The 13,875-nt window shown below is 43.4% G+C and overlaps 1 protein-coding gene across 2 annotated transcripts in view; it reads right to left on the reverse strand.

Moving 5' to 3' along the window:
• Positions 1–13,875, reverse strand: part of PANK3 (pantothenate kinase 3) — a 202,747-nt gene that overhangs the window by 97,845 nt on the left and 91,027 nt on the right. For both annotated transcript variants that reach the window (XM_069654299.1, XM_069654300.1), the window contains exon 4: positions 11,037–11,290. In XM_069654299.1, the coding sequence (XP_069510400.1) occupies positions 11,037–11,290 (254 nt within the window). The remainder of the gene's footprint in view (positions 1–11,036; positions 11,291–13,875) is intronic.

The raw sequence follows: 13,875 nt of genomic DNA on the forward strand, positions 1-13,875 counted from the left end.
TTCAGTTCATAGGCCTGGGCCAAAGTCAATGGTTCAGAGTCTTTGTATAGGATAGCACAGTTCTGGTAGTAAACGGTTAAGTCTTTGCCACAGATCTAAGGAGAATTTGGCTAGGCGAAATGTTTGACAAATGTTTAGGGAAGGACAAGCCTTCGAAGTTGGGAAAGTTTCACAAACTTTCTCAGTGGCTGAAAAGATTTCCGGACCGTGTTTGCACAGTACCTTTAAAGTGAAGAAGAGCTGTAGCTGAGGCAGTTGTTCCTGGCAGTTCGAGCAGATCTGTTACTGAGCTTCAGTCGTGGGGACAAGAAGGTGGACGTCGGGAGGTTCCTGCAATGCCCAGGGATGAGGCCACAAGCTTGGCAAAACGTTGGTTTAAGGAGTGAGTGCCTTAAAGACCAGAAGCTGGTATCCTTCCCACTGGCTATCTGGTTTTCCACAGCACTCTGCAGAAAATTCGACCAGGAGGGGACGGTGTCCATGCGGTTTACAAGTTGGTTGTTCCCACCAAACTCAAGGGAAGAAGTTGACCTTGAAGGGCTTCTCTGTCAATGTAGTTTCAGGCAATTCGGACCTGCAGCAGGGCTTCACCGGTTGTCCAGGAGTTGCAGCAGTCCTCTTCCTTCAGCTCATCTTCGGCTCGTTCCAGTGGTCGACTCTGCTTTCCAAGTCCCAGAGACCTGCTTTTACACAGTTTTCCCCCCATTCATTCTAGCCTGGCTGTCACTCACACAGCAGGGTGGCTGTCCTTGCCGGACAGCCAGTGGTCCAATCACGCCAGAGTGCATTCAGGTCTCCTAGGAGACTAAGCACAGGGAGTTTCGGGCACCTCCCTCACATCCTGTCCATTCCAGACACTCAGGCACCAGAGGAGAGCTTCAGCTGCCAAAGGCCAACGAACAAAGGGACCAAACCTGGTTGGCGCGCAGAGACACACACAAGAAGGTCCTTTCCTAAAATAAAAAAAAATGGTGAAAAAAGTAGACCAGAGTCTGTTTTTACAGATGGGTCTTGGGCGCCATGTTTTGACCAAATTTTTAGCCACTGTTGTTTGCGGTCAGGAAAAAACATGGTAGTTTGATCTAAACCACTGCCACCAGCCATTTAAAGTAGGAAAGGGTAACATTTTACTGTTACAAGAGTGTTTTGAGGCAACCCATCCAGCACTCTATAGGAAGATAGGGTGTGCTGGGTCAGTAAATTTAAAGAGACTAGTAAAGTCAGATAACTTTACATGCTCTGGGAGACAGTAGTCAGTCCCAGAGAAGGTATTTAAACCTTGGGAAGTCTGTAAGACATCCCTGTGGCATTCCTGTGGCACTGCACTGAAGGTGCTGTCTGACACACAGAAAAAGATGATGCCTATGGAGTTGTTTTAAAACTCCATAACCAAAGAACACAAAAGTAAAACACACATCAAAATACATGGAAGAGTGGGAAAAAAGGCTCACACTCTTGCCAGGTTAAAAAAAAAATCAAATGCTAGAAGTCTCTCAAAAGATAAGGGAAATTAGCAAATGTTGAGAATTCTCCCTAACAAAGGGTCACGCTTTATTTAGGTAAGCTCCTTTGAAGGATGTTGGAACAACTGCCCTTGTATATGAAAAGAATGATGCATCTTTATTGTTCTTGTTCCCGATTGGCTCTCATCATCGATCTTGTCTACGGTCTTGGCACCCCCTTTTCACCTTCCGTCTCAGTGTTTGTGCACAGGGGGGGGTCTCACCTCTATATAGTGTCACATCACTGAGATGGATCCACGCACGTCTGCATTCCACATTAACTGCAGATGGAGTGACAAATTCCACAACGTAAGGTCCTTGGAAGCAGGGCGTGTGACACTGTCTGACAAAGTTACAGCACAGCACCCCATCACCAGGATATAATAAATGGGGCTTTAACAAATTGTCCAAGTCATTTGGTTCAGATGCCTCTTCTGTCGTCTTCGAGCCCCCTGCTTATCTGCTCCGGCCGAGACATACATTTAAGAGATTCCTTCACAGCATTAAATCATGCATTTTCTTCCTCAACACAGTTGCAGCATTCTCAGCGTTAATGCGAGCCTGTGTGGGAGGAGCAATGGGAGAATGCATTCACCACCCCATCACCAGCTCATGTTGAGTCAGGTGATGGTCTGAGGCTGGCTGATTACATAAGGCCAATAGAGCTAAAGGAAGCGGTGTAGCCAACTCGTTTTAAGAGTCTCCTTTATTTTGGATATCTATTGTTTTATGAGGCTGTTTGGGCACTCACAAATACCATTTGCCTGCAGATGATAGGCTGATGAGAATTTGTGCTTTATCCCCAAAAAGATAGTGATGTGCTGGAACACTTCATTTACAATGTGCAGTCCGTTGTCGGAACGTAGTCCTTTGCACACTCCCCACCTTGGAAAAACCTTCTGTGCAAGGAATTTCACAGCTGACGTGGCATCTGGATAGGTGCATGGACCCGCTTCAATCCAGCAGGAAAAAGGGCATACGATTATCATACACTTATAGCTGTTACAAATTTGGAGCATATCCACACAGTCGATATACAAATGCTGAAATGGTCCAGTAGGACCAGGTATTGTTTCTCTCAAAGTATAGCCAGCAGTGAACCGTGGACATGCAAGACAATTTAAAACAAAATGTGTGATGTACTCATTTAAGTTAGCGACAAACCACTCTTCCGAAATCATTACTGCAAGACATTCCATTGTTATGTGTGCTGGGTAGTGCAACTGTTCTAGTGCTACTGTAAGCAGCCATGGGAGCACAACAGGATTCTGTGTGCTGTCCTGCCACCACATTGCTTCTGTGAGGGACAATGAGCACCCCCTACTTTTCCATAATTCCCATTTTTGTGGTGGTGACCTTCCGTGCAACTCAATTTGTGCTATTGGTGGTGCATTAAATGCTGTGTGATCGTGTGTATTTGTTGGGGGCAGTTGCAATGTCAGATACATCTGGGAAATATGCTGCCCTTTTTGCTTCTAAATCCAGTAGGCCTTGTTGCTGCGAGAAATCAAATCTGCACCTTTGGTGTGCGCTGTGCACTTCACTTCGGCGATAGCCGATTGGAAGTTTAAGTGCGTCTATGAGCCTGTCTAGTAATGGTGCATGCTGTACTGGGGAGCCGTTTGGATGCAGGAAGCCCCTCCTTTTCTTGTGTCTTCTGTAGACATCACATAGGCAGAGTCGGAATACAGGGTTACTGCCCCATCCTCATGCTCTTCAAGTGCCAGAGTCAAAGCTACTAACTCTGCTGCTTGTGCTGAAAAATGTGCTGGCAATCTTGCGATTGTTATTATTTCAAAGCTATCATTCTCTCCCGCCTTCACTACTGCTGTTCCACTGTGCCTTTCGCCAGAGCTCTGATCCATCGTGGATGACCCATCAACAAAAAGAATTATCCACCCCTCCTATGGCATTTTCTTTTTTTAACATGAGGTACATCCATCATAGTAATCACTGCAGGTAGTACAATTATGCACATATCTCCCTCCTTTACTGTTTCTGCTCTGAATCTAGCTGGGTTCACTAATCAACACCTATCAACTTTGATTGATGGATTTGATATAGATTTGAAATGATCACCTCATAGCCTGAGGCTCTCTGTGTAGTCAATGTACTTTTGGGCTTTTCAAGGACGGCAAAAAGAGCACCGTCAACATATAATGTAACTGAACAGCCCACAGTTATGCTGACCGATTTCTCAATTGCTTAAGCTGCTGCAGCCAATGTCTGATTACATTGGTAATGTCCTCATTACTGGATTTAAATCTCATTGTAAAATGTCAATGGTTTGTATCCCATAGAACTTTTCTGTATGAGGAAAGCTGTCATCACTACTCCATTTGAATGGGAAAACAGAAACTTTGTACACAGGAATCCCTAACACTGGAGCTGTGCTAATTGCTAGTTTCAACTCATCAAAGGCATCTATCATCTCACCCGTCCAGGCTATGCCACTTTTGTGCTTCTTTTAGTCCTTTTAAGAGTGGCGTGACATATGTGATGTAGCAAAAAATCAATGCCCTACAATAATTGCAAAGGCCTATAACTTGTTATAATTCTTTCTCTGTCTCCAGGCTGCGTGTTTTCATAATTGCTTCTGATCTTTCAGGTGACACTTTCCTCCATTCTTTTAATATCAGCTGGCCTAAGTATAGAACCTCCTCCTGAGAATATTTTAATTCCTCCATTCCACTACCCATGGGTGAAAATGATAAGTGACAAGGAGGTAAGATTCACGCTCCAAGTTTTTTTGGCTCATTTAATATTTGGTGCACAATCTAAATTTTGAAAAGGCACCTGATACACGCAATACATTTGTTTTAGTTGAGGACACTGAATGATAAGAATTAGGACTCTGATGACTGGTTACAGATGGAACCAATGTTATCTCGCCACTCTTCCGAGATGCTTCGAACTGATATAAAGGTAATTACTTAACTTGAAAGTTTTGTTTCACCTTATATCATCTGACAGTGATTGATGAATGACTTAACATATTGGGTCAATAAACTACAACATAGATTGAATACAATCTCAAATATTGAATGACGTTGTGTCAGCACGTTTGGTGTGCAGGGGACGGGAGTGTCCAGAGGACACCTTATTGTTCTTATCATTGCACAGAGCCACATTTTTCTCCCCTGCACCCATTAATCTTCCAGAAAACTCCTTTACCATTTCTGAATAGATATTATACTAACAATGTGTGTACTCTCAATATATTCCTATAGACTAATATGTCATCCGCAAATTGGATGACCACACTATCAAGTGGTACATTTCCTAAGTCCATCTGAAGCACTCCATTGAAGACCGAGGGTGATTCACAGTAATCCTGGGGTAAATGGGATTGTTGCAATCTGATTTGCAATAAGTGAACATGGTCAAATATTGGCACTCTTCATGTAAGGGAATTGAAAAGAAGGCATTCTTTAAATCAAGCACTGTAAAATATTTAGCTGTAGATGGGATGTTACAGAATATCGTGGCTGGATTTGGCACTAATGGAAATTCTGCCTCAGCAATCTTATTCAGGGGGCATAGGCCCTGTATAAATCTCCATGACTCACCTGTCGCCTTCCTAATCGTATACACTAGTTTACACTAGCCCCTGTCCTGCCAGAGTGGCAATGGTTTCATAGATACCGTTTTTTTCCTGGATGGCCTTGGTAATGGCTTCCTTTGACATGGAATAGTTTTACTTGTGGTAAAATGTCTCCCTTCTTCAGTTTAATTTTGACTGCTCCCACTCCTTTTAATAGACCAACGTCATACGTCAACGTCAATGAGCTTGGTACTTGTGCAAAATATTCTTGAAGGAAGGATGGTACTTCCCTCACTAATGACAAGCTCTGGGGAATCTCCCGGTCCTCAATTTGCAACAGATATGTGAGACTGATGCTAAACATCACCTTGTCATCCGGGTCCTCATCTATAAACAATTCTTCTATGTCAAGTCACTCAGGATGTGTACCAAGTCGAGCATTATTACTGTGCGCCAATTCATCCCTTCGTTATATATTCCAAGTAAAATCAATCTGTCCTCTCTTACGATGGCTACTTCTAACTCAATTGTAATTATCTGTCCTTCCGCCACATCCGTGGGTACTTCTGGTTTAAACAATAACTCTGTGGGTAACCTCAATACTTTGTCTCGTATTCCTGGAAGCCATGCCAATAGTACATGTACTCCATAAAGGAATGTTTCTGGGTTTAGTGGCACCAGTCTTGGTGCTTTCTGACCATAACATGCCGTTATGAATTATTTTGCATTTACATAATGGATTCATGGAGTATGACATATTATCCCCTTTTCAGTAAACAATGTTGTGTTTAATTTACTCATAAGGTCACTCCACAATGGGTTAACTGGTGTCTAACGAGAATAGAACAATGGCATAGACATGTCGTGTTCTCCTATGGTGATAGGTCATTTCTCTGTAAAAGGAACTGTAGTTGTCCCCCCAGAAAACCCTTCTGTGTCCATGGAAATGCCCCACATTGGGAATTTTCCCGCTCCAACACAAGATCGAGTCGCCCCCATATCTACCAAGAAGAAAGATGTCTTGTCACCTTTGACCCCGGATTCCACTTGGGGGTCTGGTGTAATCGACAGGATGGAACACATCAGGTTTTTCTGTGGGCTTTCCTATTGTGGATACATATTCGGTCCTGTGCCAGTGAAAGGATTCACTCCCACTACTGTCACACAACCTATTCTAGGTGTAGGTGCCTGCGGTAATATGTTTGCCTCCCACAGAGCCACTGGGTTCTGTTGCTCTGGTGCCTGCACCTGAATTGGCGCTTGCTGTGTCTGAGATTGCATTGCCTGTTGTGTTTGCTGTATTTGTGGCACTGGTGTCCGATACTATGTGTCCGATACTATGTGTCATCTTGGGCATAATATTCTGGTGGTACTGCGCTATATGGTGTGGGGTATGTTGGCCCCCCTCTTAGGTCTAATGGTAACGCATTATGTCGCAGTCCTCTCCTGCTTCTGCATACATGTCAAATGTGCCCCACTTTGGTCTTCCTAATCGTGGTTGCCCTCCATTACACCCTCCTCCTTGCGGAGCTTGGACTCCATACCTCTGCCTCTGGGTCAAAACCCTTGTCCTTGGGGATAATAATTATACTCTCCTCTTCCTTCAAAATTGCTGTTAGTTCCTGGCTGTGCTTGTTGCGCTCCTTGTGCATTGTAACTTTCTCCCGCAATTGTCAACACTGCTTCTTCCACGGTCAATGTTGCCTCCTCAATCTTTCTGTCTTCAACTTTCTATCCTTCTCTTGCTTTAGCCGACAATGGTTAACATTAGATAATTTTATTTCTGCCAATGGTTTTGCTTCCATTCACAACATTTTTCTCAGCTGTCTTTGCACTTCATCATCAGGAAGTGCCTGACATAAGATATGATAAAAAAAAAAAAAAGTTATGTTTAGGTCCCATGGTTTATCTAGACTTTAGTCTCCATTTCTCTTGCATACCCTGTATATATGCAGCTTGATCTTCGTCTGCTCTCACCTGCTCTCCACCAAATGTCTGATCACTCTCCCAATATGGCAGCAAACATGTTTTTCATATCGCCTACTGCTAATGTCATACAAGCCGTCATCCTTTCCAACTCCTAAATCCATTTGCCTGATCCTCATGCGAGTGATGGCAACTTACAAATTAAATTATTTGTACCCATTTGTGGCCATGGAATTATTGCGGACGTCCTCCCCCTTTCTCTAATAAAGGGAATTGTGTTAGCCCGGTGCCAATTGTGTTCAATCACGGCTGCACCTTTTGTCTTTGTCACCAGGTCTGTCATGCAAAGTCTCTTCTGTCCTGGTAGATTTCTCAGTCTATTCACACAGGGTGTTTGTCCTTCTAAACTACTTGTGCAAACATTTGGGCGTCTTCGATATTCAACGGGTTATGGTCTCATTGCCAGGTCCCCTATCTCTGCCCACACTAAGTCTTTCCCTATCTGTGTGCACGTGAATACGGCTTGTGATGCCTCCTCCTCATTCTCCTTGCCCTCTTTCTCTTCAAACACTGTATGTCACATCCTCTCTATCCTTAAAATCTAGTCTAAGGGGATTTACCCTACAGGTTCCACTCATTACTTTTTTCCAATACATCCCTTCCTTAATCTTGAGGGGACCCTCCCTCACTCTCGCTTATATTGGTGAAATCTCCCCTACTCCTGTACAACTTGCCAATGTTCTATGTACGTTTCTCTTCTCTGTCTGGAAGTGTATGTTTGTTAATAATGTCATCAATTACCTTTCAATGCCTCACCCTACTTATTTCCTCATCGTCTTTCTCTCTCCCCCACTCTTCCTCCTTTAGTCCTTCTCTTTCCCTCTCTGCATACCTCTGTTTATCTATTTTCCATTCTTCTTCTCTTCTCTCTTTCTCTTTCTGCCTCTTGTTTTGCTTCTACCTTTCTTCCTTTGTTTTTCTTTCTTTCTCGTCTCTTTCCCGCTCTCTCCATTTGTGCCTGCGAGTCAAATCTTGCATTTAGCCCACCTGTGTTAGTGAGCCATATCTTGCTTTTGACCCATCTGTGTTAGGGAGCAGTATCTCGCATTTAGCCCATTTGTGCTAGTGAGCCATATCTCACACAAACGGACCGCAGGGCACAGGGAACGCATCACCACTGGAGGAGCCCATGGGGGTGGTAATTGCTGCACACAAGAATGTACGTTAGGGGGAAGGGATATGGGCCACACTTAGAACAGCGGGGGCAGGAAAGGTACTGACACCAACGCTATTAAAAACTCACCTTTCTGCATACACCTCTCAAACTCTAAACTAAACACATCCAGACCTCTACAGCACAACAAACCGCACGCACTTCACAACACCACAACAACAAAACAAACCACACAGTCTCGCTCAACACCGCATGGTAGCTACCAAACAAAAAACACACCTACACTCAGTGATGGTGTCACCAAACTGAAACTGCCAACAGCCCATCACAGCTCTCTTGCTCTTTTTCCTGCTCAGCCCTAATATTTTACCAGTCTCCCTCCTTGCTTTACAGATCTGCCACAGCGCCAAGAACCCACACAGGTGGCAACAGTGCGCGATATAGAAACCTTTAACATAGTATCTTCTCTTCTTTGCCCTCTCCTCCTCCATTCTTTTTCCTTTCTTTCTCAGGCTTCCCGTACATTCTTTCTAGAATCATCAATACCCTTTCCATCCACTTTAAGCATTATTTGCCCTTCTATCCATTCATTTGGCACAATTGCTGTCTCATCCCTGTCGTCTTGCCTGCCTCTCTCCGAACCTCTTCCTCACCTTCTGTTAACTTCGCTTGCAAGCCGCGGCACTCGTCATATTCTACGTGGGTGGACACTGGTCACTGTTTGTTTATTTTCTCTCCACTTATAATGTCTTCACTAGTGTATGCGGGTCGCACATGTGGGTTTAGCATACCCTGCCGCCGCTTTTAATGCTTGTAATATAATCCTTGTGCAGTTTCTCAAGGAGGAGGATGGGTGAGAAGCCGTGGGCGTCATACACCCCTCGTCATGCTGGTTAAGCATACATTCTTTTGTATCTGGCGCCACCATATCTTCCCCGAACATTCTCCATAGTTTGAGGATACCTAACCTATTCTTTAACTGTTTTCCCTAATAAGCGGCATGTAAATAGGTGCACATGTGAAACATATGTGTACCAGTGCTGTCTTTCAATAGGCAACCAGGATAACAATATCTGCTTTGTATTTACACCCTTATAGGGGATAATATCACATGTACAACTAGAGGCAAGTGGTACTCCATTCAGTGGGGCATGGAATAGCCATGTCCCATTGCTCAGTAAATGTGATATTATCCCCTAAAAGGGTGTACATACAAACCGGATATTGTTGCCCTGGTTGCTGTAATCTCGTGCAATATGTAAAGTCACTTAGTGGTTCGGTAATGCACCAAGGTGTTGGAATTTTAAGCTCATAAAACAGCAGAATTTATTTTTTATAAAAACGTATTTGATGTTTTTGATTGCATAGTTTTATTAAGAAGATGTCATTAAAGTGATAGTTTTAAAAATATGTTTTGATTGTTTTGGGGAGTTTTCTGAACTGTGTCGTGCCCAAGCTGCAAAAATCATAAATTCCCTAGCCCCTGTTTGTACCTGTTTGTCACATTATTTCAAAGTTATGGGGCATTACACATGAAAGGCTCGACTGACGTTATTTTCTTGCACTGAAATGCCCGAAGACCTGATATTTTGGTGCCTTTTGCTTTACTGATACCGATTTTGGGATGTTCTGGGGTCTACACATGGATGGGGAATTCATGAATTATAACGGTGTGTTAAGTAAGGGACAGTTCAAGGGGCTTTACTTGATTTGTGATACACTTTGGCTTCCAAACATGGTCCTTTTACAAGTACTGACAGTTAAGTCTAATTGGGATTTGAGCATCATAAAGTGTGGAGGCTTTGAGAATTGTCAGGTCTGTTCTGACAAATGAATGCCTCTTCAATTAATTCGAACCCAATCACAGTTGGGAAAGTGTTTCCCGCTACCATGTGTAACATAGTTGAAGGTATTAGTCGCGTTGTACTGTACACCATGCGCTTTATTAAGCCTCAGCACTTCAACGTGAGACAGAGAGAAACAGACAGACAGAATCAGAGAGAGAGAGAATGAGATGGTCAAAGAGAAAGGAAACATTGATTTGACTGGAAGTTATAACAAACATGTAAATGTTGATCTCCTCGAAAGTTAATCTCCCCTCAATCACCCATGTGAAGAAAACACTTGGGTTTTTGTCCCTCAAAACACAGGTAACCTTAGTCTCTTCTGCTGCTAAAAAAATAAGACATGAGCTAGGCTGTATGAAGATAAACTACAACTACGAGCATTCTTTGAAACATAGCATAGTGTCATCCAAATGGAATGAAATCTAAATCGTCAAATGGGTGTTAATAATCGTGAACCTACGGAACAGCAGAAAACTGCAAAAAGGGAATCATGAGACTTCTAGTTACCATTCTATTATTGGAGAGCTGTGGCCCCACGGGACAAACACAGAGATAATGTACTTTGGGTAAAAGTTAATCAGCAAGTCTAAAGAAAACAAATGAACAAGGCAAAATAATACACAACCAGTGAAAACAGCAAAACAAAAACTAAAATAATTTCTAATGAGAAAAAAGGCAGGTGAAAGATGATGCAATTGCACCATGGTATAACTTTAATGACCTTTTCATTCTGGTAACATATAATTACTGAGCTGTCGTGATGCTCCTGATGCCAGGGATCATGCAAGATGATGAGGGCTCATACAAGTTACAATAAAGCATTTTCCAAAAAGTACAAATATTCAAGGGTTTTGCACCATCAACGTGAATACAAATTGATTAATACATGTTGGTGTCATTTGGCAGATTACAGATCGGTTTGAGGTCTTGTAACCAGGTCTGTTATCATGTCGGGGCACTGCGCTCCATGAAATTCTGGATATAAAATTCAGGCAATCCCTCTTCCACAAACACCATCATTTCTCTGAAGAATAAAAGCTTACCTTGTTCCAGTTACTCTCTTATAGTTGTCTTTAGAGTGGACTGCTAAAATACTGACACCTGAGCCAATATTCACCACCAACAGTGGGTATGGGTCATCTAGGTTATAAGGCATCTTCTGGCATTTGTCAGGGTCTGAAGCATTTTCAAAGTAATAGCATTCGGCCTGGCCATTAAAACTGACAGAGTCTATGTACAGCAGGCCTTTCACAAGACAGTCCAGCTCATCTATTTTGTGTAGTTGAAGGTTTCCAATCTGCAACAAGGAAATGTGCAGCCTTAGTCAGAAAAAAATGCATAAACGAGTAGCAATTGAGTGACGATACAAACACACAACCTGAGGCATTACAGACTTCAGGAGCAAAGTTTGTGCATGACCCGCCATTATCTTAAACATACATTTCGTTTGCAAGAACAAAAGGGCAAGCGACTTAGACACAGCCTATCATCAGGTAAACAGGAAATGAATGGGGAAATGTAGTACCCTGTGGAATCTGAATGGGCCTCCTAACCTTAATCCAAACATTGTAGTCCTAGAAATTGATAAAGCTGGACCAGTGAGGACCTTTATTACGCAAAATTGTCATTAATATGCTACTACGCCTAAATGTTACTCAATGTGTTGACTATTTTACTCCTCGCTCATAGCGCCTGTTCCTCCATATCCTGATCGAGAAGGGACGGGGCTCATTCTGCATTCCTTCCCCTCAATCAATATCTTTAGAGGCCTGGTTCTTGAGGAGATGAACATTGGGAGGGCACTTAATCTACTTTTGCACTAACCACATGGGCATGAAGCCCCTTTACTTATGCAAAGGAAGCATAAAACCTATAAAAGGTTTGAAAACTGTTTTGTCCGATCCAATTAAAAGGTGAGGGGCCTTTGCACATCCAAACAATGCAGAACTCGTTCCACCTCTGAGCCAGGATACAAGGACGTAGTTAAAAAATGAAAAGAAAAAAAGAATACCCTGTTTCATGTGGAACTCTGATATTACTCTAGCAACAAACAAAGGGCACATTTGCAACACCATTTTGTCTTTGTGGAACACTGCAAGTGGCTCTCCTGCCAAAAGTGCCTGCAACTCTCCTATGCACTCTGCTGAAGTGACTGCTACCATGAAGCCGGTCTTGTATATCACCAGCTTAATATCTGTTGTGCCCACTGGTTCAAATAGTCTATGAGTGATAGCTGAAAGAACCTGATTTTCGCCATTGAGATGGTTCTGGTTGTATAGTCTGGAAAGGATTACATAAGCCACTGAAGTGCCACTTAATAACAGGATACGAGATCAATAATGACAAGGCTTAGGAATTGCGGTATGCCCTATTACCAACAATTATGTTCTGCAGGAGTGTATCTGAAGATATACACCCTATTACGGGTACATTGTTCATTCATAGCCAGGGTTTGTTTTTCTTCACAGCGTTATGTAGTCTCCTATGAGTTCTGTTGTGTGATTTACCTTTTTTTGCACTCCCTCCTTTCGGGCTGCACCTCCCAGGTCAAACTTGGGTCCTTTCTCTCCAACACCTCCCTCTCCACATGTGGTGTCCCCTAGGGTTCTAACCCCTCTCCCAGGTTCTTTCATGTCTACTTGGCCCCTTTGGGCTATCTGATCTCTACTTTTTCCTCTAGCTTTCAGTGTTACGCAGATGACACCCTGCTCTCGTTGAGGCTCCGCTCAGCCTCCTCTTCTCTCTCGCTCATTCCCGATTGTCTATCCGTGATTTAGGATTGGCGCACCTCCAACAATCTCTGGCTTATTGCTAGTAAGACAGATTGTTCTCATTGGGATCCCTGCTCTCGCTTTGACCCCCATCACTCTGGCCGCCTTCCTGTGAGGTAAAAAAACCTTGGTGTTAAAGAGAGGGTCCCTGGAATGGCTCGTGACCCCTATACGCATGACGGCCGTAAGACTGAGAAACGAGAGACGCCAGTCACTGTTTGGCCAGCCTGCAGGAGGACCAGTACACCCTACAGATGTGAGCAGATATTCTCTTAGACAACCGTTTCAACCCTATCCAGCTGACACCTTCGCAGACACAGGTGCCTCATCATTGGACCAGGTTGACTAACGATAAATATCCAGCGGTGCTGATGTCATTGGAGACACCACGACATAGTAATGTTAGCCATGAAGCCAACTTGCATCCCTGCACGAAGTTACACGTACACACACGTGCACACATGAAGAACATGCATACACAGTTCTATAGAGGACAGACACACATACACACTATCAGAAGTCTTTCTTATTTTATTTCATTAGCTAAATGCAGAGACACAAGAGAGCAAGAATCTCTCAAACCAGGCTTGCAGCCGCTTATTGCAACTAACTATATGGAACTTCAGGGACATAGAAGGAACCTGGAAGAAACGAATACTACTAACCTCAAGTGAAAGCAATACAATAACATATATAGACATAGAGAAACCATAGAACAACTATAGTGAGATTGCACAAAGCCACAGGCCTCAGAACAAGGAACGAAGACATGCAGACTCTGCAGCACGAAGCAACAGGCCAGTGCTCGCAGCCAAGGACACACGTGGGTGAAACATTCCTGACTCCAGGGGCAAGGAGCCACCTGCAAAATAGCAGAATAAATCCTCACTAATTGCAGATCAAAAGCTCAGTTTTGCACTCCTTACCCACATTATGTGGCCGAGCTGAGCAATAGCAATTTACCCGTGGTGGGAAGAGAAGCTGTTCCCAGTGAAGCAGGCAAGAACTAATATATGTGTTGCCCAACAAACATTGCAAGTTGCAGGCACTCTCTCAGACTAGGTGGATCTAACAGTGGCAACAATTGGGACACATAGTCTTTCTCATCACC

Source organism: Ambystoma mexicanum, chromosome 3q (genome assembly GCF_040938575.1).
Source record: "Ambystoma mexicanum isolate Mex_15411 chromosome 3q, UKY_AmexF1_1, whole genome shotgun sequence".
NCBI lineage: Eukaryota > Metazoa > Chordata > Amphibia > Caudata > Ambystomatidae > Ambystoma > Ambystoma mexicanum.